General features: G+C 35.7%; 5 protein-coding genes across 5 annotated transcripts; 2 read left to right on the top strand and 3 right to left on the bottom strand.

The window, feature by feature from the left end:
• The first annotated feature begins 817 nt into the window (after nucleotides 1-817).
• Nucleotides 818-1,827, top strand: LOC118062257 (ras-related protein RABA2a). Its single transcript, XM_035075992.2, has 2 exons — nucleotides 818-1,034; nucleotides 1,171-1,827. The coding sequence occupies exons 1-2, from the start codon at nucleotides 870-872 to the stop codon at nucleotides 1,657-1,659; spliced, it is 654 nt and encodes a 217-aa protein (XP_034931883.1). The 5' UTR covers nucleotides 818-869; the 3' UTR covers nucleotides 1,660-1,827.
• Nucleotides 1,828-2,257: 430 nt separating this feature from the next.
• LOC118062247 (ras-related protein RABD1) lies at nucleotides 2,258-5,748 on the bottom strand. Its single transcript, XM_035075986.2, has 8 exons — nucleotides 5,534-5,748; nucleotides 5,386-5,458; nucleotides 5,100-5,147; nucleotides 4,973-5,020; nucleotides 4,451-4,522; nucleotides 4,052-4,207; nucleotides 3,208-3,311; nucleotides 2,258-2,681 (listed from the first exon to the last, which is right to left on the bottom strand). The coding sequence occupies exons 1-8, from the start codon at nucleotides 5,701-5,703 to the stop codon at nucleotides 2,591-2,593; spliced, it is 762 nt and encodes a 253-aa protein (XP_034931877.1). The 5' UTR covers nucleotides 5,704-5,748; the 3' UTR covers nucleotides 2,258-2,590.
• Nucleotides 5,749-10,263: 4,515 nt separating this feature from the next.
• On the top strand, nucleotides 10,264-15,109 carry LOC118062265 (leucine--tRNA ligase, cytoplasmic). The gene is made up of 2 exons (XM_035075998.2): nucleotides 10,264-10,420; nucleotides 10,893-15,109. Exon 2 carries the CDS (start codon nucleotides 10,912-10,914, stop codon nucleotides 14,173-14,175), a length of 3,264 nt encoding a protein of 1,087 aa, XP_034931889.1. The 5' UTR covers nucleotides 10,264-10,420; nucleotides 10,893-10,911; the 3' UTR covers nucleotides 14,176-15,109.
• A 293-nt stretch (nucleotides 15,110-15,402) lies between these two features.
• On the bottom strand, nucleotides 15,403-16,542 carry LOC118062288 (glucuronoxylan 4-O-methyltransferase 1). Its single transcript, XM_035076013.2, has one exon. The coding sequence runs from the start codon at nucleotides 16,489-16,491 to the stop codon at nucleotides 15,625-15,627; it is 867 nt and encodes a 288-aa protein (XP_034931904.1). The 5' UTR covers nucleotides 16,492-16,542; the 3' UTR covers nucleotides 15,403-15,624.
• A 2,154-nt stretch (nucleotides 16,543-18,696) lies between these two features.
• Nucleotides 18,697-24,624, bottom strand: LOC118062276 (probable serine/threonine-protein kinase At1g09600). Its single transcript, XM_035076005.2, has 8 exons — nucleotides 23,962-24,624; nucleotides 23,059-23,343; nucleotides 22,197-22,514; nucleotides 21,320-21,547; nucleotides 20,817-20,917; nucleotides 20,265-20,379; nucleotides 19,698-20,162; nucleotides 18,697-19,310 (listed from the first exon to the last, which is right to left on the bottom strand). Exons 1-8 carry the CDS (start codon nucleotides 24,370-24,372, stop codon nucleotides 19,116-19,118), a joined length of 2,118 nt encoding a protein of 705 aa, XP_034931896.1. The 5' UTR covers nucleotides 24,373-24,624; the 3' UTR covers nucleotides 18,697-19,115.
• Nucleotides 24,625-25,855: the final 1,231 nt, after the last annotated feature.

Here is a 25,855-nt window from a genome sequence, read left to right as displayed (position 1 = left end):
TCCTATTATCATCATTACAATTCAATTTTAACCCTTGTTCTTTATATTTTCTCAATATTACCCTTCCAATTTTCTAAAGTAACAATATCATCTCTAACCATTAAATAGCCTTTCTTTTTTTCTTATACTTTTTTCGAGTTTTTTTTTTCTTTTAAGATTTCTAATTTGTTTATAGCATCAATAACATACACGTGGCTTTGAGAGTAAAGTATGAGAGAAAATTAAGAAATAAATAAAAATATATATAAAAAATACACTCTTTTCTATTTAATTTTTATATATATATTTTTTAAAGAAAAATTTGCATTTGATTAGCGTGACAGACATAAAAAACATGTAAGCTTATTTGATTGGAGAGTAATAAAAAAAATTATTTTTATATTAGTTTAAGAATAAATTTTTATTCTTTTAAAAATAAAAAAAACATGGAAACATGCCATTTTATTATTCATGTATCGAAAATATAGTTGTAATTGTTTTTTATAAAATAATATATTTTTTAAAAAAATATTTTGATATCATTGTATCAAAATAATTTAAAAACACTTAAAAAATATTAATTTAAAGTAAAAAAATAAAAAAATTTCAAAATTTTTCCAAAATATTTTTAAAACAAAAAAATAAATAAGCCGCGAAACAACAACTAAACGCATAACTTAGTCTTGTTGATGCATGATCTAATCCGATGACACCTCTAAGGAGAATTAAAATATTTTAAAACTAAAAGGGTACAATTAAACTATTTTAAAACTATAAGGGTAGAAATGTAGCATTTGATATTTCAATCAAACAATAATAAAACGGACATCGTCTTCTCCTTTTCTCACCCTTTTCTTCTCTCAGAGCTACAGACAGAGAAAGAGGAGGAGATGGCGAGGAGACCCGACGAGGAGTATGATTACCTGTTCAAGGTAGTGTTAATCGGCGATTCCGGTGTCGGAAAATCGAACATCCTCTCCCGATTTACTCGCAACGAGTTTTGTTTGGAGTCCAAGTCCACCATCGGCGTCGAATTCGCCACTCGCACTCTTCAAGTAACTAACCCCAACTCCTGTTCTACTAACACACTTTTCTTGATCTACTTCAAGCCCTCATTTTGATCTGTGTTTCTAATTAGTTTCAATTTGATCGGAATTTAGATCGGAATTTTACTTGTGTTGTTCTTGATAGGTTGAAGGAAGGACGGTGAAGGCGCAGATATGGGACACTGCAGGGCAAGAGCGATACAGAGCGATCACGAGTGCCTACTATAGGGGCGCGCTTGGAGCTCTTCTGGTGTATGATGTAACAAAACCAACGACTTTTGAAAATGTGAGTCGGTGGTTGAAGGAGCTGAGGGATCATGCAGATTCCAATATTGTGATCATGTTAATTGGGAACAAGACTGATCTTAAACATCTTAGAGCAGTAGCTACCGAGGATGCTCAAAGTTATGCTGAGAAAGAAGGGCTTGCCTTTGTAGAGACATCTGCTCTTGAAGCCACCAATGTTGACAAGGCATTTCAAACAATTCTTTCTGAGATATATAGGATTATTAGTAAGAAGACACTTTCTTCGGAAGAGTCAGCAGCACCTGTGAGTGTCAAAGATGGGAAGACCATTGTAGTTGGAGGACCTGACCCCAGCACTAAAAAGACCACCTGCTGCTCTTCTTCTTAGTGAAGATGATACGTGTAGTTGTGGGCAGTTTCCCACCTCGTCTTGTTCATGTGATTTACATTGGCTTTCCCTTGTTTTTTTCCCCTGATTTTTCTGTTTTCGAACTTCTTGTGGTTGAATTTCATATCCCTTTGCATGATATATTGAAAGTTTAGTTTTTTACTGTCTTGTGCTTTGCTTCAAGATCTCTTTGTTAATGATCGCGGAGAATGCAATGGTTGATCAGTGCATTAGCTGTTGATTGCCATGATTTTACCTAATAAGTGCTTCATGTCTTGTGCAACCGAGCACTTTGTGGTTTCCTTAGGCATTCCGACAAGCCAACATCCAATCGTAAACTGAATTATTCTTCTTCTTCTTCTCCACCAGCAGTTGATTGTTCATTTCCATCATTTCGTAACAACCCAGAGGCCCTTCCGATTTCTGGCAATGCAATAGCCGAGGAAGGGAATGGCAGCACAAATGATAAATAGTCCTGAGATAATTGCACACATTGGACATTTAGATGCCAACTGTTTTTCCACTGCGCCTACCTTGCAGTTCAATTCTACAAGCTTACGAAGCCATAGCTCTAGTTTTTAGAATATTTATCTGGAGATTTGGCATTAATAAGATACATGTAATTGCATTTGAATAAATACCATTTACACTGCTTGAGATTTCTCCCAACCAATTTGCATGTCATTCGTTCCCTTGCAGTCACTTTCCTGTTTCTGATAGATAAAACAGTTGCCTTTTTTCAGAAATTTAACGTCTCGATTACATTTCAATATAATCCGGATCCCTTTGATAAAACTTAAGAATTTTCACAGATTAGACAACTTCAAGCACAGCATAATTGGCAGTTTCTGGGAGATCCATATGATTACCAAGTCAACAGCATGTTTTTGCCTAAAAACCTTGGGGCACCATTAAAAGTACACGCGAATAGCTAACCGCAACAGTTGTTCTTCTGCTCGATTGGCTGCCCCTTCATCTGAACAGTTCCTGTTGAATTGTTAGCAGTTGGCTGGTTACTCATCCTGCAAAAAATCTTGAGTTAGTAGAAAGAAGGAAGAAGAAGAATTTTTATTAGTAAAAGAACACTGTTTAATTTTATTCCATGAAATCACACGGGCAACATACACTGTATCACAGCAACCAAATCGAAGCAACTTTGGCAGAAATAATGCATGGGAGATAAATAATATGACAACCATCCCAGTTCATCTATGCAACAAAACAGATGTGAGGAAAAGTAGATTGAGTAAGAATCTAATATCTTCTAGCTGGGATATCTTAAAATAGCTGATCTTTCCAGTTTAAGGGTGCACATAGAACAAGACATCTACACTATCGACAACGGCTAGGGTTGTCAAAAGATTGCATCTTCTACATATAATGATTCATTCCGAATAAAGTGGAGGAAAAATTAAGAAATCTAAAATCTAACTGAGATAACATCAGAGTAAAACAGAAATTATTAATCACTAAGAACACACATTTGCAATCAATAAAAAAATAGAACTTGAATTAAGAACAGCAGGAACAAGTTGATTTGTGGTTTACTTTTTCTTAATTTCACCAGCCATGGTTAAGAATGCTTGCTCCACATTTATCGAGTCTTTAGCACTTGTCTCTAGGAAGGGAATGCCAAGCTCATCTGCAAATGCCTGCAGTTTATCCAGGTAGAAGAAAGAAGAATCAATTTACAAACAGAAACCATTATCCGATCAAAGAAAATCCTTTGGAAAGCCCTTCAAGTTTAACAATATATCATCATTATTATTTCAGCTGCTAAGATTGCATTAAGCCATCTGATGTTCAACTAGTAAAGTTGCAGCTGCATCACCGGTAAACGTAAAGGAAACAGCTTAATTTACATACATCTGTAGGAAGCTTTCATTTTTTCTTATACTAGAAGACACATGCACAGAAGCAAACTTTCAATATGGCTATGTGATCGAAAATGACAATGTCAAGGAACATCATGCCATTATCTCAAGAAGGATAAGATCAGTTTTATGCAAGAAAGCTCTAGTTCCGTACATTTTTTAGAATCATCAATCTCAGATTTTGCAAAAAAACACAGGCCTACCCATAACTGAAACTAGACAAGATTACATGAAAGTATCCCTTCAAGGAATACACACTTCAACAAACTTTTATCTGTCTTATTAAAACTGTAAGAAAAACTTTCCTTCGGTGCATATGCAGGGCATCACTAAAGTAAAAGAAAATAATTCGCTGGACTAGGTTATTGAATATATCACAGCTGGTCATCAGTCCTAACTCAGCACAAGATTGTCCCTGATGGTTCAGCAAACTTGGCCAGAAGAAACTCGGAACAACAGACAGGCCCTTGGGAAAACTTAATATCATATCAAAGATAACTGAATTTAAATAGATATACCTTCGCCGTTTGTGTGTCCACAACCTTGTTCTCAACTAGATCACACTTATTTCCAACTAAGAGTTTGCAGACACTATCATTTGCATATCTATCAATCTCATGCAACCACTGCTTGACATTGTTGAAGCTCTCCATCTCGGTAACATCATAGACTATCTGTTGTAATCCCATGGGACACAAACTATCAGATTCTTGAACATGACTTCATATAGCATAGTGAGATTTGAAATTGTATCAACATAAAATGCGCATAATCATGGCACAATGTCCCAAAGCATAAGAGTTCTCTTTCAGAAATCAGGAAAAAGCAGTTCATCAGGAAGACCGTATAATCAGTATGTTTGTTGTGTGGGCGCACGTGGCTTTTCTATATTTCAAAATAATAGGAGAAATTCTCACAATTATCCCATGTGCTCCTCGATAATAACTGCTTGTTATGGTCCGGAAGCGCTCCTGTCCAGCTGTATCCCACTGAAATTTCAAAAACAAATTAAATGTCAAAGTTAAATTTAAAGGGTAATCACAAAGAAACATATTTGAACACAAAAGGAAAGATGACACATATTTGTGACAATGATTATATTACATAAATCTTATAATTCCAACCAACAACATTGGCAACAGTCCTTGAAGCTTCTGAAATATGCACCATTTTTTCAGACACACAACATGCATAGGGTTTTATCTGTTTAACTTAAATATTGCCTGGCTCATTATAGTAAACATCTTAATTCCTGCATGCAAGTGAACCATTCGACCTCAAATAAATTTCCAAATACCCATTTCAACCATTTGTTCCAACTAGACAGGTGTGCACCTATCTAGTTAGGGATTACAGTTAATCTCCATTTCAATATTAAACAAAAAAACCCGCAAGACAAAAGACCATATTCGAAGAAAAAAGCAGCTATCTATACTCACAATCTGCAGCTTGATTGTCTTTCCATCCTGCTCCACAGTCCTGATTTTCTACAACATAACTAGCAGCTTTAAGACTATAAAAAAACATCAAAATGGACGTCCGGAGAGACAGTAGACAGAGACTTACAAAATCGACACCAATGGTACTGATATAGCTGTCTACATAAGAGTCATCCTGAGAAATTATGAAATAAAAAAACCAAGTTAATTTTAAACACTAATCTCCAGCTCATTAAACAATAAATAATCTCCTGATTACTCTCTAACCCACTAAAGTTAACAACATATTAGCAACCCAATTAAGCTCTTTTTACTAAAGCATCAACCTTTCTTCCTCGTAATCACATTCATAAAAAATAATAATAAAAAAAAAAAACATAATGGATAGCTATAATTGATAATTCTCAACTTACAGCAAATCTGAGAAGCAGACACGATTTCCCAACAGATGAGTCTCCGATTAGCAAAAGCTTAAACAGATAATCACTATAAAAAAAAAAGATTGTGTTAGCAAAAACAAAATAGAAAAGGGAAAGTATTAAAAGAGAGAAAATGGCTTACTATTCGTTGCTCATAACTGGGATCCAAACGGAAATGGAAAATGAGAAGGGGGTATCTTTCTCAGGGGTTTCTCTTTGATGAAGAAATGGGAAAAGCAGAGAGAGATTGAGAGAGAGAGAGAGAGAGAGAGAGATAGTCTGTGTGTTTGATTTTTGGAGCTTGTCTCGCATGTCGAGGCAAGGAGTGCCCACCACTACTCTATCATTAACGATTAACAATTAACAAAAACACTAAGAGGCGTTGCTTAAGGTACCGTGTACCTAGACACATGATACACAGTGTTATTAGCTTTTTTTATTTTTAACATTTTCTGCTTTTAGGAGACGTGGAAGCATGGCAACCATATTTTTTCCTTCTTTTCTCAGTCACCTCTCCCATTTCTGAAACATGACACGGGAGAGGAAGGAGAGAATGAAAAGGGAGGGAGGGAGGCGCGGCAGGAAGAAAAAAGTGGCATGCTCTCCGGTTGCTGACGGGGAAGGTGGTGATGGTGGTGGGTTTCGATTCACCTCCTTTTGCTGCATTATGTCTATGCTGGGAACCTCCCTCTAAACCTTCTTTCATGGCGGGTACTGCTAGGCTCAGTGTGTGGTTTAATCGAATTCTTATTCCATTACCTCCATGCTTTTTCTCTTCTTTTTCATGAAAATCATCCTGGTTTGGTCTCTTTTACGTGGTTTTGCATTCTTAATCCATGCTGATATCTGGTTTAAGGTTTTGATTATAGTTATGATTATAATTTTGTACTTTACATTAATAAAATCCCCCTTGTTGATGATTTACTTTTGAGTTCTATTTTCCATTCGAAAATACATTTAATATCACTTTATTAAAACAATAAAAAATAAGATAAAACATTGTTTGTAACCTGATTCTACTCAACATTATATATAACAAATGTCAGTGACCTATAGGCCATGGATAGAATTTCTTCTTAAAATTTAACTGATTATAGTTATTTTTTAAAAATAATTTTTATTTAAAATATATTAAAATAATATTTTTTTATTTTTTAAAACTTATTTTTAAAATTAGTATATTAAAATAATTTAAAAATACTTATAATATATTAATTTAAAAAAATAAAATATTTTTAAATTTTTAAAAAAAATATTTTTAAAACACAAAAATAATTTACTAATCTTTAAAAACTTATACTTCTCCTTCGGCTATGCTTTGAGGCTCACTTAGCCCACTGACTTATAAGAAATCATGCAGCGGTAAGTAGTGCTTGAGGCTCACATAGCCCACTGACTTGAAATTCAAATAAAAAATTATGTAGAGGTAAGTGACTGATAGGTATGCGATACAATTTAAAGTATTTTTTATTTAAAAATATATTAAAATAAAATTATTTTATTTTTAAAAAATTATTTTTAATATCAGTACATTAAAATAATTTAAAAATATAAAAAATCAAACTTTTTTAAAACACGATTTGTTGCGTTTCCAAATACTCTATAAATGTTGTAGACTATTTAGCCCATTACTAATATGCAAATCGATCCTTTTTGGGACTAAGCTGATTAGATTATGTTGAGACAATTCTTACAGATTTAATTTTAAACTCGAGTTAAATAAAAAAATATTTTTTTTATCAAATTTATTTTTTTTCTCAATTTAATCATTGGGTATTTTGTATTGGTTGATCAAGCTATCTTTGGATCAGTCAACTTGACTAAATTATATTAAAAAAACTCATACACAATTTAATTTTAAGTTGAGCTATGAAAGAAATTGAGTCAAGAGGTCGGGTTGTTAAACTAACTAAATCAAATAAGTTATATGAAGTCAATTCTTTTATAATTTAATTATAAACTCGAGTTAGATAAACAGTCATGTAAATAAATTCCAAGATTAATCTACTAAAATAAGTTTAATAATAATATCTAACAGTTACATATACATGTTGATTTCAACAAAATAAAATTTGATCAGCAGCATCTTATCTGACGATGAACCAGTATAATAAAAGAAAAAAAAAAAAGCTGAGAATCGCGAAAAAGAATAAAAAGAAAAAAGAAAGGGGATAAAGTTGAGGAAACCTCGTCCCAAATTCCCAAAAACCTGATTGATTGATTGATAGATAGCATTATCATTTTCCTGCAGCATATATACTTCACGTCGTGATTCATACCATTCTTCCGCACATAGAAACTGAAAGGAACCAATAAAAAAAAAAAAAAAAAGCGTCTTTAATAAGCACGGTGTCACTTCTGATAATATTTTCTAGTGCTCTGATTATAGTTATTTTTAAAATAGTTTTTATATTAAAATAATATATATTTTTTATTTTTTTTTAAATTATTTTTAATATAAATATATCAAAACAATACAAAATATAAAAAAATTAAATTTTTATAAAAATAAAAAATTTAAATTTTTCCCAAACAATGCTTCAATATACTTGTACTTGATATTTAAAAACTTATTCTGGTTCGGAAAATTAGCTCAAATTTTAGTTAATACTAGCCTCGGTACCCGCGACATTTTTTGTATAAAAATATTAAAAAAAACAAAAATTTAAAAATCTTGGGTTTTTTTGCAAGGCCATACACAAAAAATTTTGTGTTTGGCTGCAACGTCTGACCTAAAAGTAATATTTATAATATTAATAATAAAATTAAACTTGCATGACCCAAGTTTAAGTGAGCCTTATTGCAATACTGGACTCAAGAATATTAGATGTGGGTCTGGCTATAAGGTCGTGTCATAAAAGTGTGATAATTAAATTGACTAATTAAAAAAAAAACAAAGAAAAAGAATTAACAAGAAGGAAAAAAACTCATGAAGAAAAAAAAATGAATTAATTGGGTTAACCCTTTAAACCAGGTTATGCCGTAAAACCTTGGATTGTCAAGCCCAGGATATGTATCATGAAAGTATAAAAGTCTGATAATTAAATAGAAAGAAAATTAACTTTAACAAACTAAACTAAATGAAAAAAATAACTCGTCAAATCAAGTCAACCCATCAAACCCGAGATTCGTATCATGAAAATCTGATAACTAAATAAAAAAATTTTTAACATTAACAAACCAAATCAAAAAAAAAATTCATAAAAAAAAAATTAAAAAGAAAAAAACAAAGCTAATATTGTAGTAATCCATAGTGTTTTTTTTTTTTTTAAAAAAAAAAGCTACAAAGCTAAGTTTTCAACCAGATCAACATAAAAAAAACGACAAAGACTATTTTTTTTAAAATCAATTTTGGGTAAAATAAATGAAAAAAAAACATGTAAAAAAAAGAAAACAAAAGCGGAAAAAAAAAATACGTTGGGAAAGCTATAGTGTTTTAAAGAAATAAACAAAAAAACTATAATTTCAACCAGTTCAATAGTAAAAAAATAAAATCAACAAAAAAAATTTTTGAAAAAAAATACAAAAATTGACAATTTGAAAAAAAAGAAAAACAAATAAAAAAATAAAAAAACATGTGAGGAAAGCTAAAGCCAGATTATCATTCAGCTCAATATTGAAAAAATAAATTCAATAAATATAATTTTTTTAAAAAATATATAGAGAAACACTGCAACAAAACAAAAACTATATAGGGGAAACACTGTAGCAATCCATATTATTTTTAAAAAAAAAACTACAAAGCTAAATTCTCAACCAACTTAATATATAAAAAAAAATCTACAAGGATCATGTTGAAAAAAAAAATCATAAAAAGAAAAAAACCAATGTATAAAAATATTATAGCAATCCATAATGTTTTAAAGAAAAAAAACTATATAGTTAAATTTTTAACCAGCTTAATATTTAAAAAAATTAGTAAAGATAATTTTGAAAAAAAAATTAAAAAAGAGAAAAAAACAAAGACAAAGAAGTCAATTTTGGGTAAAAAAAAAGAAAAAAAAAAATGTAACCAAAAAAAGAAAAAAAAGCTACAGTTAAAAAACTGATACAGGAAAAAAAAATGTAAAAAAAAAAAAAAAAACTACTTCTGTAAAATAAAAATAAAAAATACAGCTGCTACAGTGATTTCCCCACACGTTTTAGAGTTCTTTTAATTTATATATGGATTGGTTCAAATAAAAATAAATAAGTAAAATTAGTTGTTTGGGTTAAAAATCCAGGTTAAAAAATTTATGTGGGAATATAGTTGTGATTACTTTTCAAAATGTTTTTTATTTGAAAATTCATCAAAAAATATTTTTTTATTCTTTAAAAAAAAATTTGATATCATTTGAAAATACCAAAAAAATATTAATTTAAAATAAAAAAATAATTTTTTTTTTAAAGTAATTTTGAAATGGCATTGAAATCCTATTCTTCCTTGTTTTTTTTTTTTTTTTTTTTTTCCAGCTTTTCGACATTAATAAAGGTATTTAGCTATTACAACCATTTGTCTACGCGGTGAAGATGACGATTCATATAATAAAACATAAAAAATAATGTTTTTTTTTTTTTGTTTTTTAAGAAATGCACAATTATATAACAAATGGCTAAATGTTCTTACTCCAAATTTAATTTTAAAGATAAAGTGATCAAATTTACTGATATATGGAAGTTCTTTCAACTTCATCCATTGTGTGATAATTTCTCTGATTAAAAACTTAAAATCATACTAATTAGGCAATATATATTGCGTGATGTATAACTTTGGGTACTAAATTGGAATCACACGTAAATTTGGTGGACTTAGTTTTCCCTCTGGTCAGATTCCGTGAGCTGAGTGGCTTGGATTCTCTGAACCCGACAGACAACCTTCAGCGTTATTCTTCTTCTCAGCAGCAAAGCCACTGTCAAATCCTTGCTCTCCAAGCAACTTCATTCTGCATTTGTTTATAAAGTCTCTCTTTGGCCCTCTGGCTCTTCATAAGCAAAACCTTCAAGTCTTTCCTCGGAATTTGTTTCTTCGATCTGTCTTGAAGCAAAACAGGTACTCACTGTTTTTTTTTTTTTTCCTTTCTATTTTGTCGTGCATGCTTGTCTCGGATGATCAAAGCTAAACCGGGTTTCCTTTATTTCTTCTAAAGTTGTAATTTTTATTGCTTTAAGGTATAATTAATCATTTATATTTTGTGGGCTAATTCAGTTTATTGGAAGGTTGGCTTCTTTTTTTTTTTTTTCGTTTTCTTTGGTATGTGTATAATGTGCTCTGGCTATTTTCCAAGTTCATGATGGAGCCATGAAAATATATTGCCGGCGTCGGGTTTTCTTTCTTAATATTTTTGGTCTTTTACGTGTTTGTAATTTAAGTTTTGAAAGGGAGTGAATATATGTAGTTTTTGAGAAATTTTGGGGTTTGACTTCATGTGGTAAATTAAGCTTATATCAATTTGATATTCATTCACGGGGTTTGATTTTAGGTGTTTGACTGAGGTGTTATGTTTATTTTTTCCTTTGTGCAGTACTTGTCGATTTTGTGTGATGATGGCAACCGAGAGTGGAAAAGCTTTCACAAGGAGGGACCGGCTGTTGGAGATAGAGAAGAAGGTTCGTGGCTGGTGGGATGAGAAAGATGTTTTCCGGGCTGAACCTGGTGCAGGGCCAGCTAAACCAGGCGAGAAGTTCTTTGGCAACTTCCCATTTCCATATATGAATGGGTTCTTGCATCTTGGACATGCGTTTTCGCTCTCCAAGCTTGAATTTGCTGCTGCTTTCCATAGATTGGATGGGGCTAACGTGCTCCTTCCATTTGGTTTTCACTGCACCGGTATGCCTATACAGGCCTCAGCAGATAAGCTTGCAAGGGAGATTGAGAAGTTTGGCAATCCACCCTTGTTCTCGAAAGAGGTAGAGGAGCCAGTGGAATCGCAACCGGAGCCTGAGGATGCAAGTGCAGGTCCACCTCCGGATAAGTTCAGGGGCAAAAAGTCCAAGGCTGTGTCGAAATCAGGTGGACAGATGTTCCAGTGGGAGATTATGCGCAGTTTTGGGCTGTCTGACAGTGAAATAGCAGAGTTCCAGAAACCAGGAAAATGGCTGACTTACTTTCCGCCACTGGCCATGCAAGATCTGAAGGATTTTGGCTTGGGGTGTGATTGGAGAAGATCATTTATTACAACAGAAATGAATCCATATTTTGATTCATTTGTGCAGTGGCAGATGAGGAAGTTGAAGGACATGGGGAAGATTATCAAAGATAAAAGATACACTATATACTCTCCCTTGGATGACCAACCATGTGCAGATCATGACAGGGCAAGCGGTGAAGGTGTGTTGCCCCAAGATTACACTCTTGTCAAGATGGAAGTGTTGCCCCCTTTCCCACTTAAATTCAAAGCATTGGAGGGAAGAAAAGTGTTTCTAGCTGCTGCTACATTGAGACCTGAGACTATGTATGGACAAACAAATGCATGGGTACTGCCTGATGGCAATTATGGAGCTTTTGAAGTCAATGATACTGATGTCTTCATCCTGACAGAAAGAGCTGCCCTCAACCTTGCCTATCAGGGCTTCTCAAAGACCCCCAAACACCCTAGTTGCTTGGTTGACCTGACTGGATATGATCTGATTGGTCTGCCATTGAAGTCTCCGCTTTCCTTCAACAAGGTCATTTATGCGCTTCCCATGCTGACCATTCTGACAGACAAAGGTACAGGGATTGTTACCAGTGTGCCTAGCGATGCCCCTGATGATTATATGGCATTGCGGGTTTTGAAAGCGAAACCAGCTTTCAGGGAAAAGTATGGCGTGAAGGATGAGTGGGTAGTGCCTTTTGAGATTGTACCTATAATCAACATTCCAGAATTGGGCGATAAGGCTGCTGAAAAGGTTTGCTTGGACCTGAAAATTAAGAGCCAAAATGACAAAGAGAAGCTTGCTGAAGCCAAGAGGTTGACGTACTTGAAAGGATTTACTGATGGCACAATGCTTGTTGGAGAATATGCAGGGAAGAAAGTTCAAGATGCAAAGTCATTGTTAAGGACCAAGCTCATTGAGACAGGTGAGGCAGTCATGTACAGTGAGCCTGAGAAGCGTGTCATGTCAAGGTCTGGTGATGAATGTGTTGTGGCTCTGACGGACCAATGGTACCTCACTTATGATGATCCTCAATGGAAGGAATCAGCTGAGGAGTGCTTATCCAAGATGAATCTCTACTCTGATGAGACAAAACATGGCTTTGAGCATACTTTGGGCTGGCTAAATCGGTGGGCGTGCTCAAGATCTTTTGGGCTTGGGACTCGCATTCCATGGGATCCAGAGTTTCTTGTTGAATCATTGTCTGACTCTACTATTTACATGGCTTATTACACTGTTGCTCACTTGCTACATAACGAGGACATGTACGGTACAAACAAGGCTCATCCTATTAAACCTGAAGAAATGACCGATGATGTCTGGAATTTCATCTTCTGTGATGGTCCATACCCCACATCATCAAAAATAGATTCGTCTGTTCTTGATAAGATGAAGAAGGAGTTCGAATATTGGTACCCATTTGATCTTCGAGTGTCTGGGAAGGACCTCATTCAGAATCATCTGACGTTCTGCGTCTTCAACCACACAGCAATCATGGCTAAGCATCACTGGCCACGTGGATTCAGGTGTAATGGACACATTATGCTCAATTCTGAGAAGATGTCCAAGTCTACAGGAAATTTCAAGACGCTGCGTCAGGCCATTGATGAATTCTCTGCGGATGCTACTCGGTTCAGTCTGGCTGATGCTGGAGATGGTGTGGACGATGCCAACTTTGTATTTGAGACTGCGAATGCTGCTATCCTTCGCCTTACTAAAGAGATTGCATGGATTGAAGAGGTTCTAGCTGCAGAGGCATCCCTGAGAACTGGTCCCCCATCTACCTTTGCTGACCGGGTGTTTGAAAATGAAATAAACATTGCTGTTGAAACGACAAGAAAGAATTATGAAAAATACATGTTCAGAGAGGCGTTAAAGACTGGATTCTATGATCTCCAAGCTGCCAGAGACGAGTACAGGTTATCTTGTGGTAGCGGGGGCATGAATCATGGCTTGGTATGGCGTTTTATTGATGTGCAGACACGACTTATTACTCCTATCTGCCCACATTATGCAGAACATGTTTGGAGGGAGCTTTTGATGAAGGATGGATTAGCAGTGAACGCAGGCTGGCCTATAGCTGATTCTCCAGATGAAACTCTTAAGGCTGCCAACAGGTACTTGCAAGACTCGATTGTTTTGATGAGGAAGCTTCTTCAAAAGCAAATCACGGGCTCAAAGAAATCCAATAAGAAGGCAGCTCCAGTTGCTACTCTAACTGAAGAGAAGATAACAAGTTTGATATACGTGAATGAGGAGTTTGATGGATGGAAAGCAGAGTGCTTGAATATACTTCGTAGTAAATTTGACAGGAAAACAGGTACTTTTGCACCAGATGAGGAGATATTGGAGGCACTGCAAAAAAGTTCAGTTGGTCAAGATGCTAACTTTAAGAAAGTGCAAAAGCTTTGTATGCCTTTCTTGAGGTTAAAAAAGGACGAAGCTATAGCTATCGGGGCTCAAGCCTTGAATCTGAAGCTTCCGTTTGGGGAGATTGAGGTTCTTCAGGAGAACCTGGACTTGATCAAGAGGCAAATTGGTCTGGGGTCGGTGGAAATATTGTCTGCAACAGACCACGATGCTAAAGCCAAAGCTGGTGCTTTGTCCTCTGTACTGGATCAGAATCCTCCCTCTCCTGGAAATCCGACTGCTGTCTTCTTGATACAGTGAGAGGACTCATTCAGTTGCAATTTAAATCTATCTTCAGGGACATGGCTTTAGCTGATGCGAGACTTGTCTTTCCTCTGCCAGCAAGCTGTTTCCTTTAATTAATATAATCACATGCATGCATTTGTCTTTAGATTTTCTGATGTTAACTCTATTTGCTTTTACCTTACGCCCCTCTTGCTTAAATAAGTACAGAAAGTTGTCAGCATGCATGCTAATTTCTTCTTATGAGTTATATGTTAATATACCCAGCCAAAACTAGAATACCAAGAGAGTTTTTGAATCAAGTAATTTTGCGGAATCACTTCTCTGTCAATACACTCAGCTGACCACCAAATACCAAGAGAGTTTTTCTTCCAAAAGAAAACTGCTGTCCCCCGGATCTGCACACCCCGAGCTCCCTTATACATAGAAGGTTTTGCTGTACAAGGAGTCTAACCCATTTCCCAAAAATCAGCATCTTTATATGATAAGATAATCTTTATAGCTAACATTAAGAGTCCTAAGATGTATACATTCCTGAGATTATATATGGTAACATTATATTGGTATCAATTTAAAGCTCAGCCTATGCCTTCCTCGGCATGTGCTGACATTATCAGCTTGTTTTGATTCCATCTCTGTTTTGGAACAGATTTTTCTTTTTTTGTCCAACTAAATATTGTCTCCGTATAGCTTGCTTATACTTACTGGATTGTAGATTATCTTAATTCTTACCTAGTTCTTTAAAGTAATCAGGTAGCCAATACAGTTTGCTTTGGAGAAATCTGCTCCTGGATTGCAGTTGTAAAAGGTCTTCTATCAGTGAATTAACTGTCATCCTGTGTTGCTATGATGTTGATTTTTCTATTATTGGTTCCTACAAACCAGATATAGATGTTTTGAAAATCCAGAGAGGGTCAAGTTTTTCTCCTATAAAAGCATTTTCCTTACTATACTATCTTGTTTTCTCTGTAATTCATTTCTTTTTTGATACCTTTTATTTAACATGCATCTGATCGCAGCTATAGATATTGATTCTGTCAGGTTTGTATATTGTAGCTCTGCTCTCAATAATTATAGTTTCAAATCTACTGTGACAGGAGTTTTGTCAGGGACAAACTGGTAATTATTTTATGGATGAATTTGGAAAAACAAAAAATTGAATGTCTCATCTGAAAATGACCAGCTTCTTGATCAATACTTGGAGAATGATCAGGCATAAGAGGAGTTCCTATCAAAGGACACTGGTTGGACTTGAGAAACTTCAATCTTTTGTACCTTCTTATTATGCTCTGCCATTTATCAAATATCAATTCAATCACAATGTAGAGAAACTTCCAGTTTGGTTTTAGCTGCCTACTCAACATTCAACAGAAGCCATGCATGTTCTTTGAAAATGACACCAAGTTTGTTCTTAGATGCACAAAAATTGCATAGGAAAAGAGATTAAAAAGAAAAGAAAAGAAAAATCTACTCTGGGCAAAAAGGTCTGTCCAAGGCATCCCTGTGGCTAGGAATGGTAAAGTGCCTTAACCTCCCTACTTGTTTCTTCATATATCCTTCACAAAGAAGTGCCTTGGAGAACTTGTCTTCCACCTCTCTGTTCACATCATGCACAAAAACATCGGTCTCTCCTTCTTTCCTGTTTCTTGCCATCATTCCGGCAGTATATATGGCAGTCATTCTCCCTGGTGCTTCTTCATAGTACCCTGTTGGTGCATCAACCATGATCAAGTCCCATTCTATCTCAGAAACTTCACTAGGCAAACCTTTCAAGGCAAGCTGGCACATAGAGAACTTTGGGTCACTAATTGCTGTGCACTCAGGCCCCTTGCCTACCTCCATGAGATTGTTAGCTTGATTCACCTTGCTGTCATATGTGACGTGATAAGACTCTAACATAGGAAACCGGCGTTTAATTTGCGCAATCCAAGCTTCATCTTCTTCAAGGAAAACTGTTCGTCCACCGTAGTTGAGTGCACTCCACATAAGGCTATCATGACCGAGGCCGAAAACCAAGAAATTACATGGAGACTTCTTTTCTAAAATTTTGGCACTCACTGATATTTCTTTCTGTGTTTGCTGTGGGGTGATGGTTGAGGTTGTGTAGTGAATGAGAGCTTGGGTTAGGAAGCGTGGGACCTTACTACATCCCTGTGAGCAATTTGTTGCTCTAGCTTCTTTCATGGAATCTGAGGTTTTTGGTTGAGCGGTGGGAGACGAACTTTCCTGGGAAGACGACATGCTTGATCGTAACACAAAAAGCACGAAGAAAGCAAGGAAGACACCAAGGAGGAGCAGCTTAAGGTTGGAGATTTGCTGGCTTTTAGGCCTCATATTTCCCAGCCCTTTTTTTTAATCAAAAAAAAAAAAGGTTTCTTCTCTTTTCAGATTTGGAATAAAAAATAAAAGGGGTTTGGATACTCTGAGGTTTTGAAGCTGCATGTAAGATTATATTTGAGTAGGTTTGAGCTGGAAGAGGGAGAGGGAGAGTTGAGAAGTAGAGAGTTTGAGAGGTGAAGGTGGTGTGATTGCTTGTTGATGCTTAGACATGAAGGAAAGGGACATTGAATTGGATAGATACTTGATGAAGACCAAATAGCTGCCAAGTTTTCGGATGAAGCAACCCTGTTGTTGGTATGTCTTCAAGTTTGGTGGATTGTTGTAAACTGTTCTTCTTAGTTTGTTTATGATGTTAAAATTATTTCTAATTCTTGTTTCATGGTCATATTAGGTCTATTTTCTAAAAGGGATTGTTCTTCCTTCTCTGCGGGAAGGGTTAAAATAGATGCAGAAAATAAACTTTTGACTTCCAAAATGATATTCTACACAGATATGGCTATCCTCCTTGATCATTGTGCAAGTAGAGGACAGTCAATATATGTGTATTTCTGTCATATCACAGATTTTTCCCCATCTGGTCAATTCAACACTTTGCTTGTTTTATGATGAATACGTCTATCAAATGCTCACATGACCTTCAAAATAACCGATGGCTTTGCTTACCAAATGAGTAGGTTCAAACTGCCTGCTACACTTGCTCTGACCTTTTACCACTGGATATAGAGGGGTGAGGATAGCGGCTGCCATTATTTTAATCCAAAACTACTTGGAAGTAGATTTTTTAACTGCAAACCAAATCTACTGTATCATAATGTGAAGCTATGCATGGTCAGGATATAGCTTGCAGTTCTGGAGATGTATAAATTTTGTAATCTGATTGATACACAATGACGATCAACTGATATTTGGTGTCCTCTACACATTTTTACAAAGAAAGCATGAGATTTGCGAAGAGAAAAAAAAAAATTTCTTAATGTTCTGCGTTCTCATTTATCTTTTTGTTAACTGATCTTACTGTGGCCTTTCAGTGTTGTAAGTTGCAACAAGCTGAGTAGGTAAGTGTTACAAAAAGGACAAGATTTTTGAAAAACATTGATCTTTATTCTTATCTAAACAATCAAAGAAGCCCCAGTTTTGTGATTGCTGATATTTTCTGGCAAACAATGACAGATTGAAAACATAGAACCTGTCAGCAAGCAGCAAGAAGCATGAACATGCATGCATGCATTCGAGCTTGAAGTTCTGCTGTGTCCTAATTACATGAATCATTTGAATCAATGTCTTTATACTTAAATACACACACTAGTGATTGAAATCCCGTATGATTTTCTCAATCCTAGCTGACTTGTGAGATTGCTGGCGGCAAGAACATCGTTGCTGTGGTCTTCAGTGCATTCTCAGAGGATATTTTAGGGGTTGGTTAGAAACCATTGATGGTGGTGTTGTGGCTACCTGGAACGGATTGAATAGAAAGAATTCATTTGTTGCTGCTTTCGTCTTTTCTTGAATGAATTTAGACATCGGGGGGTTGGTGAGGGGACCAAATTTAAAATAAATAAAGAATGGTAGCCCTTTTGTTTTTAAGAAAATTATAGTGTCAACCCTGTCCTTTTTTGGCTTTAGTCAGGAAATGTTTTTTACTTTTCAATTTCATCCTTAATGTTGCTGAATACAAGATTGATAATTATTTCAATCTTTTCCTTTTTTATATGGTAATCTTTTCTAAAAAAAAAAAATTTCAATTAAGTTAATGTTTAATTTTCACGAGAAATAATATATATTTTTTTAAATACAATTAAAATTTTAGTTTGTTTTTGAAAATTATTTTTAAGATTTTAGCAAGCATTTTTTTATGCAATCATTTATTTATTTTTTTAAAAAAAAAAAATTTGATTACTTTTTCTACAGGGTTTATCTTTATTATCATATAATTAAATAAAAAAAAAATTTAAAATAATAAAATAATTTAACCTTGCTGGGTTTATAAACCAGAATATGTAATTATCATATAAGCTCAGGTGGAATCGAATCAATATAACTTGTCGTTCTTTTAATATTTTAAAAACAAAAACGAGCGTGTTTAGATTTTTTTTTTCTTACTGCTTCGAAAATGGCTACCCTATCTAGTTTGTGCTGTAGTGTATTGGTGACTGAAAACAAAGGAAACACAGCTAAAAAATCCAGGATCAAAATAAATCTTTTTTTTTCCTTCATTATATTGCTATCCATCTGTGCCCAACTAGGGCAAAGTAAAGAGCAAGTTACACTTACGTAGTATAGTTATAAAGCTAACTTGAGCAACATTTTGGAGTGGCAAATGGGATTGTTGCAGCCTCTCCACAGAATGGGGAAAATTGATCCAAAAAATCAGATGTTCAGCTGTACAAAGCATACCTTTGAAACCGGAAAATGCTAGGACCAAAGATAGTGATCTGGCCTAAACATGCTTGGCCTGTTAGTGATGGATTTGATTGGCGTTTCATGCATCTCCCTTTTGTGGTTCAAGGTCATGACAGTTATGGAAAGTTGCCTCTGATATTCCATAATCGTCATTGTGTTCCCAAAGGAATAGCCCCAATTTATGTCATTTGCGATGCTCCGTCAAATCTTCTCCGGGGTCATCTACCATTTATTCTCCCGTGATAAAACAGTGATTCAGTGTGTCCGCTTTCACCGGTGTTCTTGTCCAAACGAGCTTTACGCACAGCTCGCTGGATTTGTTTCTCATGCTCTTTGAGCATCTCCTCGATGTTTCCTCCTTGAGGCACCAACGGTCCGGAGTAGTGGACATGGCCTATCTTTGTTGAGTAACCCTGAGGCCACAAGCAAAAACTGCGAGTGATTAGTACACGTCTACAAAAAGTTCCAAGTAAAAGAGAAGTCTCAGAACAACCATTCAAGGTCTCTGTTCTGAAACAAGGGATGCATGGAATTAACTTTGCAAGCACATCGCTGAGATTCACACTTTCATGGATTTTGAAAGAGCCAGTGTCACTCCTCAACAACTCATATCAAGAGCAGTAAGCAATAAACCTTCCATTTACCTTTAAATTATTTTTTCGTGTAATCTAACTTAGAAGCTCACAAAGTCCAGTTTCACTCGAAAAACGAGTGGCTGTATGAGAGGAGTCATGGTTTTTGTTGTTATTTTCAACTTCTTTAATTGAATGAATCATGGCAAGAACAAGAATGGAGATTACCGTTGTAGAATCCAAACCAGGCTTCTTATTGGAGAAGTTTGGCCTGTCTGATTGACCGTGGGAGGAATCATCCAGACTGTTATATCTAGCATTAAAACTCCCCTCTGGCCAGTGCGAATTCAGATTGGTTGAACTGCTACCATGAAACTGTGAATCACCTCTAACTGCAACTGAGTTAGAAAATCTAGACAGCTGGACCGCTCCCCGTTCATTGAAAGATCTCTGAGCTCTCAACTCCGCAGCCTGCCTTGAAGAAATAAAGTCTTGCCCAGGAGCCCTGAAAGTTTCATTGATGTTCATATTATGTGAAGATCCAAGGTTCATAGGATGCACCGACTGGCCAGGATGTGAGTAAATATTTCTTGCTGTTCCTGTAGCAGGCCCAATGGGAGAGCGAGAAACACCATCCTCTTCATGATTGTAAATTTCACTAGTACTTATTTGTTTAGACTGTCCTTGTCGCTTCTATATCAGACATAAAACAAAGATAAACCATTACCTAAGAAACTAATTCTCCATAAGATAAATGACTGTAGGAAGCTTCAGGAAAGTATTGTCAAGACTTACCTGTATGGATCCTTGCAGCTCCGCAGTGGCATCAGGTGCTGGCACAACTTTACTTTCTTTTGAACCCCTTCTAGTTGATTCATATCCACGCCCTTTACCTCCGGCTGCTCTCCTCCTGGTTGCAAGATGATAAAGAGGTAGCATAAATAAAGTGCAGAAAAAATAGACTTTAATGATGAGTGAATAGATAGAAGATCCTAAATGAGGATTTCTCCATCATTGAACCAATTAGAAATTCAAGAACCGTCTGTGTTTTTCCAGCTCAAGATTTATATTCCTTTTTATTGCCAAGTTTATATTAGTGATGTAAGCTAAACAAATAGTCGTCAGGTTCAATGGTTAAGTATCTAATTAAAGCATAACAGTGATCCAAAAACAAACATTGTCATTACTTTGAGCTATATTCGTCACAGAAACAACTTTTTTTGTTATTAATAACAAAGGGAAAAGGAGCAGCTTAACTGCTTTTGATGTAATGCAATAAGAAGGCCTCGTCCAGCTCTTGTCAAAGAGACAGACGTCAGGAGAAAATAAAGTAGGGATATTCCTTACCTTCTAGCATCCTCATCCCGGAACTTAACGTCAAACTCCTTCGTTGGTGGGTGTTCCGGCAAAGCTGATGGATCACAAGGAAGAGGCTTTGTCGTGAAGAACTGGAGAAGAGAAAAAAATCCTGAGATTTAATCATTTAAGCACGCAAGTTGCAAATTAACAGAAAGGAATGCAAAGAAGGTCAATATAAGCATCATAAACCGTGACAATACCACCAATAGAAATAGAAGTGCATAAACAAGTTGTGGCAGTTAACCTGCCAAAAGGGAAATCATAAATAATCACTATCCTCACCATTAGCGATGGTACCTCTTTTTCATCAATAATGCATGGACAAAGAGCCGAAAACTTTTAAAAACAGACATTCAGGACTCGGATTTCCTTTTGGCCAAGTGAAAATATGTGAAAATATAGCAATTGAAGTAGGGTCACACTTGAAAACATTAAAGACTCGACAAGAATTCACAAGGTGCAATCATATTGTAATGTAGAGCTCAGATTACCTCACTGTCAAGTGCTGAAAGAGCTGTCCCACGGGCCTCGGGTTCTACAGCAAGAAGGACATCTAGCAAGGCCAAAGCTGATGAAGGAAAGTCCTTAAATGTCTCAGCAACACAACGTTTGTAAGGATGTTGAGGTTTGAAAATGGTTGCATGCGGCAGTTTTGATCTCTTCCAGTACTCATCAGAAGGTGACCCGCAAAGTTTGAAGATTTTATGCAGTTGCTCCACCTACATATGATAGATATAAGATCTTAACACCGAAAACACCCAAATAATTTGGCGAAATGCCAAGATTTATGAACATTATTTGATAAATGTTCCTAGTCATAATAATCAACAGATGACAGTAATATAAGCTCTAGAAAATCTGAACAGCCACAGCATGATGGATTAAGATAATTTCATTGAATGTAAGAGCACAAAAGTTTCAGGAACCCAATTGCCAGTGATCCTAAATTCGAAACTAAACAATGCCATAATCAAGTCATGATGCTGATCTTGCTGCTCTCATATGTAGAAGCCATCTTCAGGAAAATCCACATACCAAAAAGAAATCATACAACCACCATTGCGGTGATCAAGGTCACTGTGGCCAAAAACTGGTTAGGCCATTAATGGACAATACTCAAAGACTGATTTTTTGATCAGCAGGTCTATCAAGACAGCATTCATGAGATGATCACCAGGCGGAAATACTTCTTCATTAAAAGGAAACTTTTTTGTTAGTGTTCTTCTAGTCGCATAATGCATAGTTTAGGGTATTTCACCACGAGAAAATAGCTACTTTGAGTCAAGGATCAATAATAAACGATTCAATATGGTTAACAAAGTCTATAATACATGAAGGCATTATTGCCATAAAATAAAAGGGAGTTACCTCTGTTCTTCCAGGCATGATATGCTTCCCAACAAACAATTCTGCAAGAATGCAACCAGTGCTCCAAAGATCCACAGAAACTCCATATTCTGTGGCACCAAGCAAAAGCTCTGGAGGTCTGTACCACAATGTAACCACCCGACTTGTTAGAGGCTGCTTCTGAGGTGAAGAGAAAAAAGTTGCCAGTCCAAAATCAGCAATCTTGAGATTGCCATTAGAGTCAATCAGAAGATTTGAGCCCTTTATATCACGGTGCAATATCCCGCGATTGTGGCAGTGTTCAAGTCCATGAAGAAGCTGTTGCATGTAACATTTAATCTACAGGGAAAAAATCTAGATTAGCCTGTAATGATAAGAAAAACTTCAGTAACATATTAGCCAAATCCATTCATTTTCTATTAAGAAATAGTATCCAGAAAAAGGCAAAATCTTTGAAATTGGGCAAGAATGCATCACAGAGACAAAAATTCAGTAGAAAACCATCATTGCGTGTACAACAAGCTTCTCTAAAGGAGGGTAAAAATCTCCTAACTTCCTTCATTTTAGAGGTTTTCATCTTGTTGCCTTTCTGGTGGTTCAACAAAGAAAAACCATAAATGGTAACTATAGATTACCAAGGCCATTTCACAGAGCTAATCCGCGGTAAATTAGGTGGTTTTCAGATAGTCGCTTCAATATATTAAATTAGGCAAGTTTTCACCGTGGATCTTGACATTTTTAAAAAAGTTCAAAACTGTTCTTGAAATAGCCACTCTAGAGTGTCATAATTTCTTCCTTTTTTTGTCAAATTGTGTTAGGATCCACAATAATACATCATCAATTATTATTAGCAGTTAAAGTTCAAATGAGAAAGAGCACGAACCTGCGCTTCAGAGAATTTAATCCCTGGTGAAGCCAAAAGCCCTGCAAGGTCATGCTCCATATATTCAAATATAAGGTACAAACTGCCAGACATTCTTGAAGCAATGACACCCTCAAGCTTCATCACATTTGGGTGATCAAGCCTACGCAAAATGATGATTTCTCTCGCCATAAAACGAACACTTTCAGGATCCATATTAGCAAAGCACACCTTCTTCAATGCCACTGTCTTGTTTGTTTCAAGATCACGAGCTTTGTACACACTGCTATATGTTCCTTGTCCAATCTGCATTATTTGCAGGAAAGTTAACTAACTGGGTGAAGAATTGGGCAGTAAACCAAAGAGCGGCCAACATTTAACGGCAAAATGGTGGTTGCTCGGAAAACAAGCATTGCATATCAAATAAAAATCATGCCAAGTTGCTGAGGAACTTTCAGTTTCAAAACTGATTGAAACAAACAAATCTGAGAGAGGAGTGCTTATCTAAGAACATAGAAGAAAGCTTTCTTCAGGGAAGAGGCCATTCTTCTAGGGACACGACTCATTTCCTACAGCACCTCCATCCCTCAGACTACCATGCTTCATCGTTTTTGCCGAAGTTCAAAAACTTTTAGGGGTGAATAAATCATTTATTCTTACAAGATTATCAAAGTACTCGAGGGTAGGAAAACAGGAAACAAAAGTGTAAAAAGACAACATCCAACTTTTGAAACAATGACCAATGCAAAAGCTTAAACCTGAGGCATCGAAAAACCCATGCACCAGAAAGAGACAGCTGCAATTAAGTAAGTTCATACAAGTACATTAAAAGGGGTGAAAACCCAACTTTTTTCGACGAATCACTCACATTATCAATGAACCATACAAAAACAACCAAATCATAGAGACAAACACCAAACTGACCTTATCCAACTTCTCAAATGAATCTGCCCTTCGAGGCACCCATCCATTGATTGCTTCTCCAGCCACAGAGGTCAGCCAGGAAGGCCAACCAGCAACAACTTGTGCTCCTCTCTCTCCATTGCTCATACTCACTATACTAGTAGTCCTTTGATGATTATTAACCTGTTCGATTTTTTCCTTTTTTTCTCCTTCATCGTATGAAACTGGAGTAGACTCCGCATTATCATTTCCAGGTTGATCGGATATCAATCTAGCCGCGGAACCATTAGCATTACCATCAACCTCTACCACAACTTCATCGCTTTTGGATAAAGAAACTAACCGTTTGGCAGGCTTGGTTGTTTCTTTTCTTTTGACTCTTCTCTCTAAATACTTAGTGGCTCTACTGACTTTCGAGCAAATGCAGCCCATAATCCCAATCCACAATTCTCAACAGTGTTGACTGGTATTATTGGCTCCAATCCTTTGTAGCATTTAGCCCCAAATATCTCAACCCATCAATCAAAATGGCTTCTTTCTCCAATGCTCTGCCTCTGATCAATCAATGCAGTCCTTGAAAACCAAAAAGTCTTCATCTTTAATATCAAATTCAACACAAGAAGAGGAACCCTCATCCAAATCAAAGGAAACCAATGGGAAACACAAGACTCAATGGTAAATCCCCCAGAATAAGATTTTGAAAAAAGAAACTCAGAACAACCACTCAAATCCCAAAATAAAAGATCAAAAAAAGAAAAAAAAAACAAAGTATTTGGGCATTTCAAAAAGAACCCAGATCACCAATCAGGTAGACAGATTGATGAAATGAGCAAGCACAGAAAAACATTTATTTATTTATTATTTTATTTAGAAAAGTATTCAAAAGCATGGAAGCTTTTCTTTTCTTTTCAAAATAGATAATTTTTTACTTTTTATAGTTATTGTGCGACAAACATATAGAGCATATTTCGGATCTGAATAATAACCTTGGAAAATCAGAAATAACTTGAGTTTTGACAGGCTGTTGTGCTGTTATTTCTATCTTCACCTCTGTTTTTTAGTGTTTTTTTTTTTTTTTTTATAACATGACAGGCAATGAAACAAAAAAGAATGCTACGAGCGTCCATGCTCTTTATTTTATAACTAAATTTTAGCTTAAAATTAGCTAAAACAAAATCCAGATAGCTCTCTAGAAAACAGATCACTTCTGTGCTTTTTAAATTTAAATTTTTTAAAAAAATATTTTAATATATTTTTAATTAAAAGTCATTGCACACCAGCAGCGTGTACAAGATTCCACTGTTAGCTGCTCATCTCTTTCAAAAACATCGTCAAAAATTGCTCTGGTTTTGGCACCACCACTCTAGTCTGTCCACAGAAGACAGAAGCTATGAAAGCAAAAGATTACTAAAATTATCAACCACCAGGAAATCTTGAACTTGCCTACAACACCAATCCAGTATCTGACCATGCCTTCAATTCTCAATCTTCGTTGGCACTCGTAGTCATCAAGGCGAAGTCTTCGAATCGAAAGTAGAATACTTCGACATTTTCTGCGGTTAATTTGTGCAGTAGACAAAGTTCATCACAACACTAGCGAGAAGCTTAAAAGCAACTCGTCGGGGGGGGGGGGGGGGGGGGGGGGGCTTGATCTGCACCCGATACCATAGCCCCAACAGGTGTAAAACATCGATGATTTCCCCTGAAAATCGAAGTCGAATTAATTCCCGCTACAAGAACCCAGCAATGACGTTTACATCAAACTTGAAAAATACTATATTTGAGCTCTGAAGCTGCATTCCCTTCTCCAAGATTCTCCGGTGACGTACCTCGGTCGATGGAAAAAGACGGTATTTTGCAAGAACGAACTGGTCAAGAGACATCTACAGTATGCTTGCGTCTTATTAACTGCGAA

Source organism: Populus alba, chromosome 3 (assembly GCF_005239225.2).
Source record: "Populus alba chromosome 3, ASM523922v2, whole genome shotgun sequence".
Lineage (NCBI taxonomy): Eukaryota > Viridiplantae > Streptophyta > Magnoliopsida > Malpighiales > Salicaceae > Populus > Populus alba.
The sequence above is the reverse complement of the archived record's forward strand: the minus strand, read 5'-3'. Positions and strand labels throughout refer to the sequence as shown.

What these genes read in the sequence shown, in the direction of transcription:
- LOC118062265 (XM_035075998.2), top strand. Translation starts at nt 10,912, where the DNA reads ATGATGGCAACCGAGAGTGGAAAAGCTTTCACAAGGAGGGACCGGCTG.
- LOC118062257 (XM_035075992.2), top strand. Translation starts at nt 870, where the DNA reads ATGGCGAGGAGACCCGACGAGGAGTATGATTACCTGTTCAAGGTAGTG. An exon ending in TCGCCACTCGCACTCTTCAA is followed by an intron (nt 1,035 to 1,170) that starts GTAACTAACCCC and finishes TGTTCTTGATAG; the next exon opens with GTTGAAGGAAGGACGGTGAA.
- LOC118062247 (XM_035075986.2), bottom strand. Translation starts at nt 5,703, where the DNA reads ATGCGAGACAAGCTCCAAAAATCAAACACACAGACTATCTCTCTCTCT. An exon ending in CCAGTTATGAGCAACGAATA is followed by an intron (nt 5,459 to 5,533) that starts GTAAGCCATTTT and finishes TTTTTTTTATAG; the next exon opens with TGATTATCTGTTTAAGCTTT. An exon ending in AGACAATCAAGCTGCAGATT is followed by an intron (nt 4,523 to 4,972) that starts GTGAGTATAGAT and finishes TTGAAATTTCAG; the next exon opens with TGGGATACAGCTGGACAGGA.
- LOC118062276 (XM_035076005.2), bottom strand. Translation starts at nt 24,372, where the DNA reads ATGGGCTGCATTTGCTCGAAAGTCAGTAGAGCCACTAAGTATTTAGAG. An exon ending in TCATGCCTGGAAGAACAGAG is followed by an intron (nt 21,548 to 22,196) that starts GTAACTCCCTTT and finishes TATCATATGTAG; the next exon opens with GTGGAGCAACTGCATAAAAT. An exon ending in AGCTGCAAGGATCCATACAG is followed by an intron (nt 20,163 to 20,264) that starts GTAAGTCTTGAC and finishes TGTCTGATATAG; the next exon opens with AAGCGACAAGGACAGTCTAA.
- LOC118062288 (XM_035076013.2), bottom strand. Translation starts at nt 16,491, where the DNA reads ATGAGGCCTAAAAGCCAGCAAATCTCCAACCTTAAGCTGCTCCTCCTT.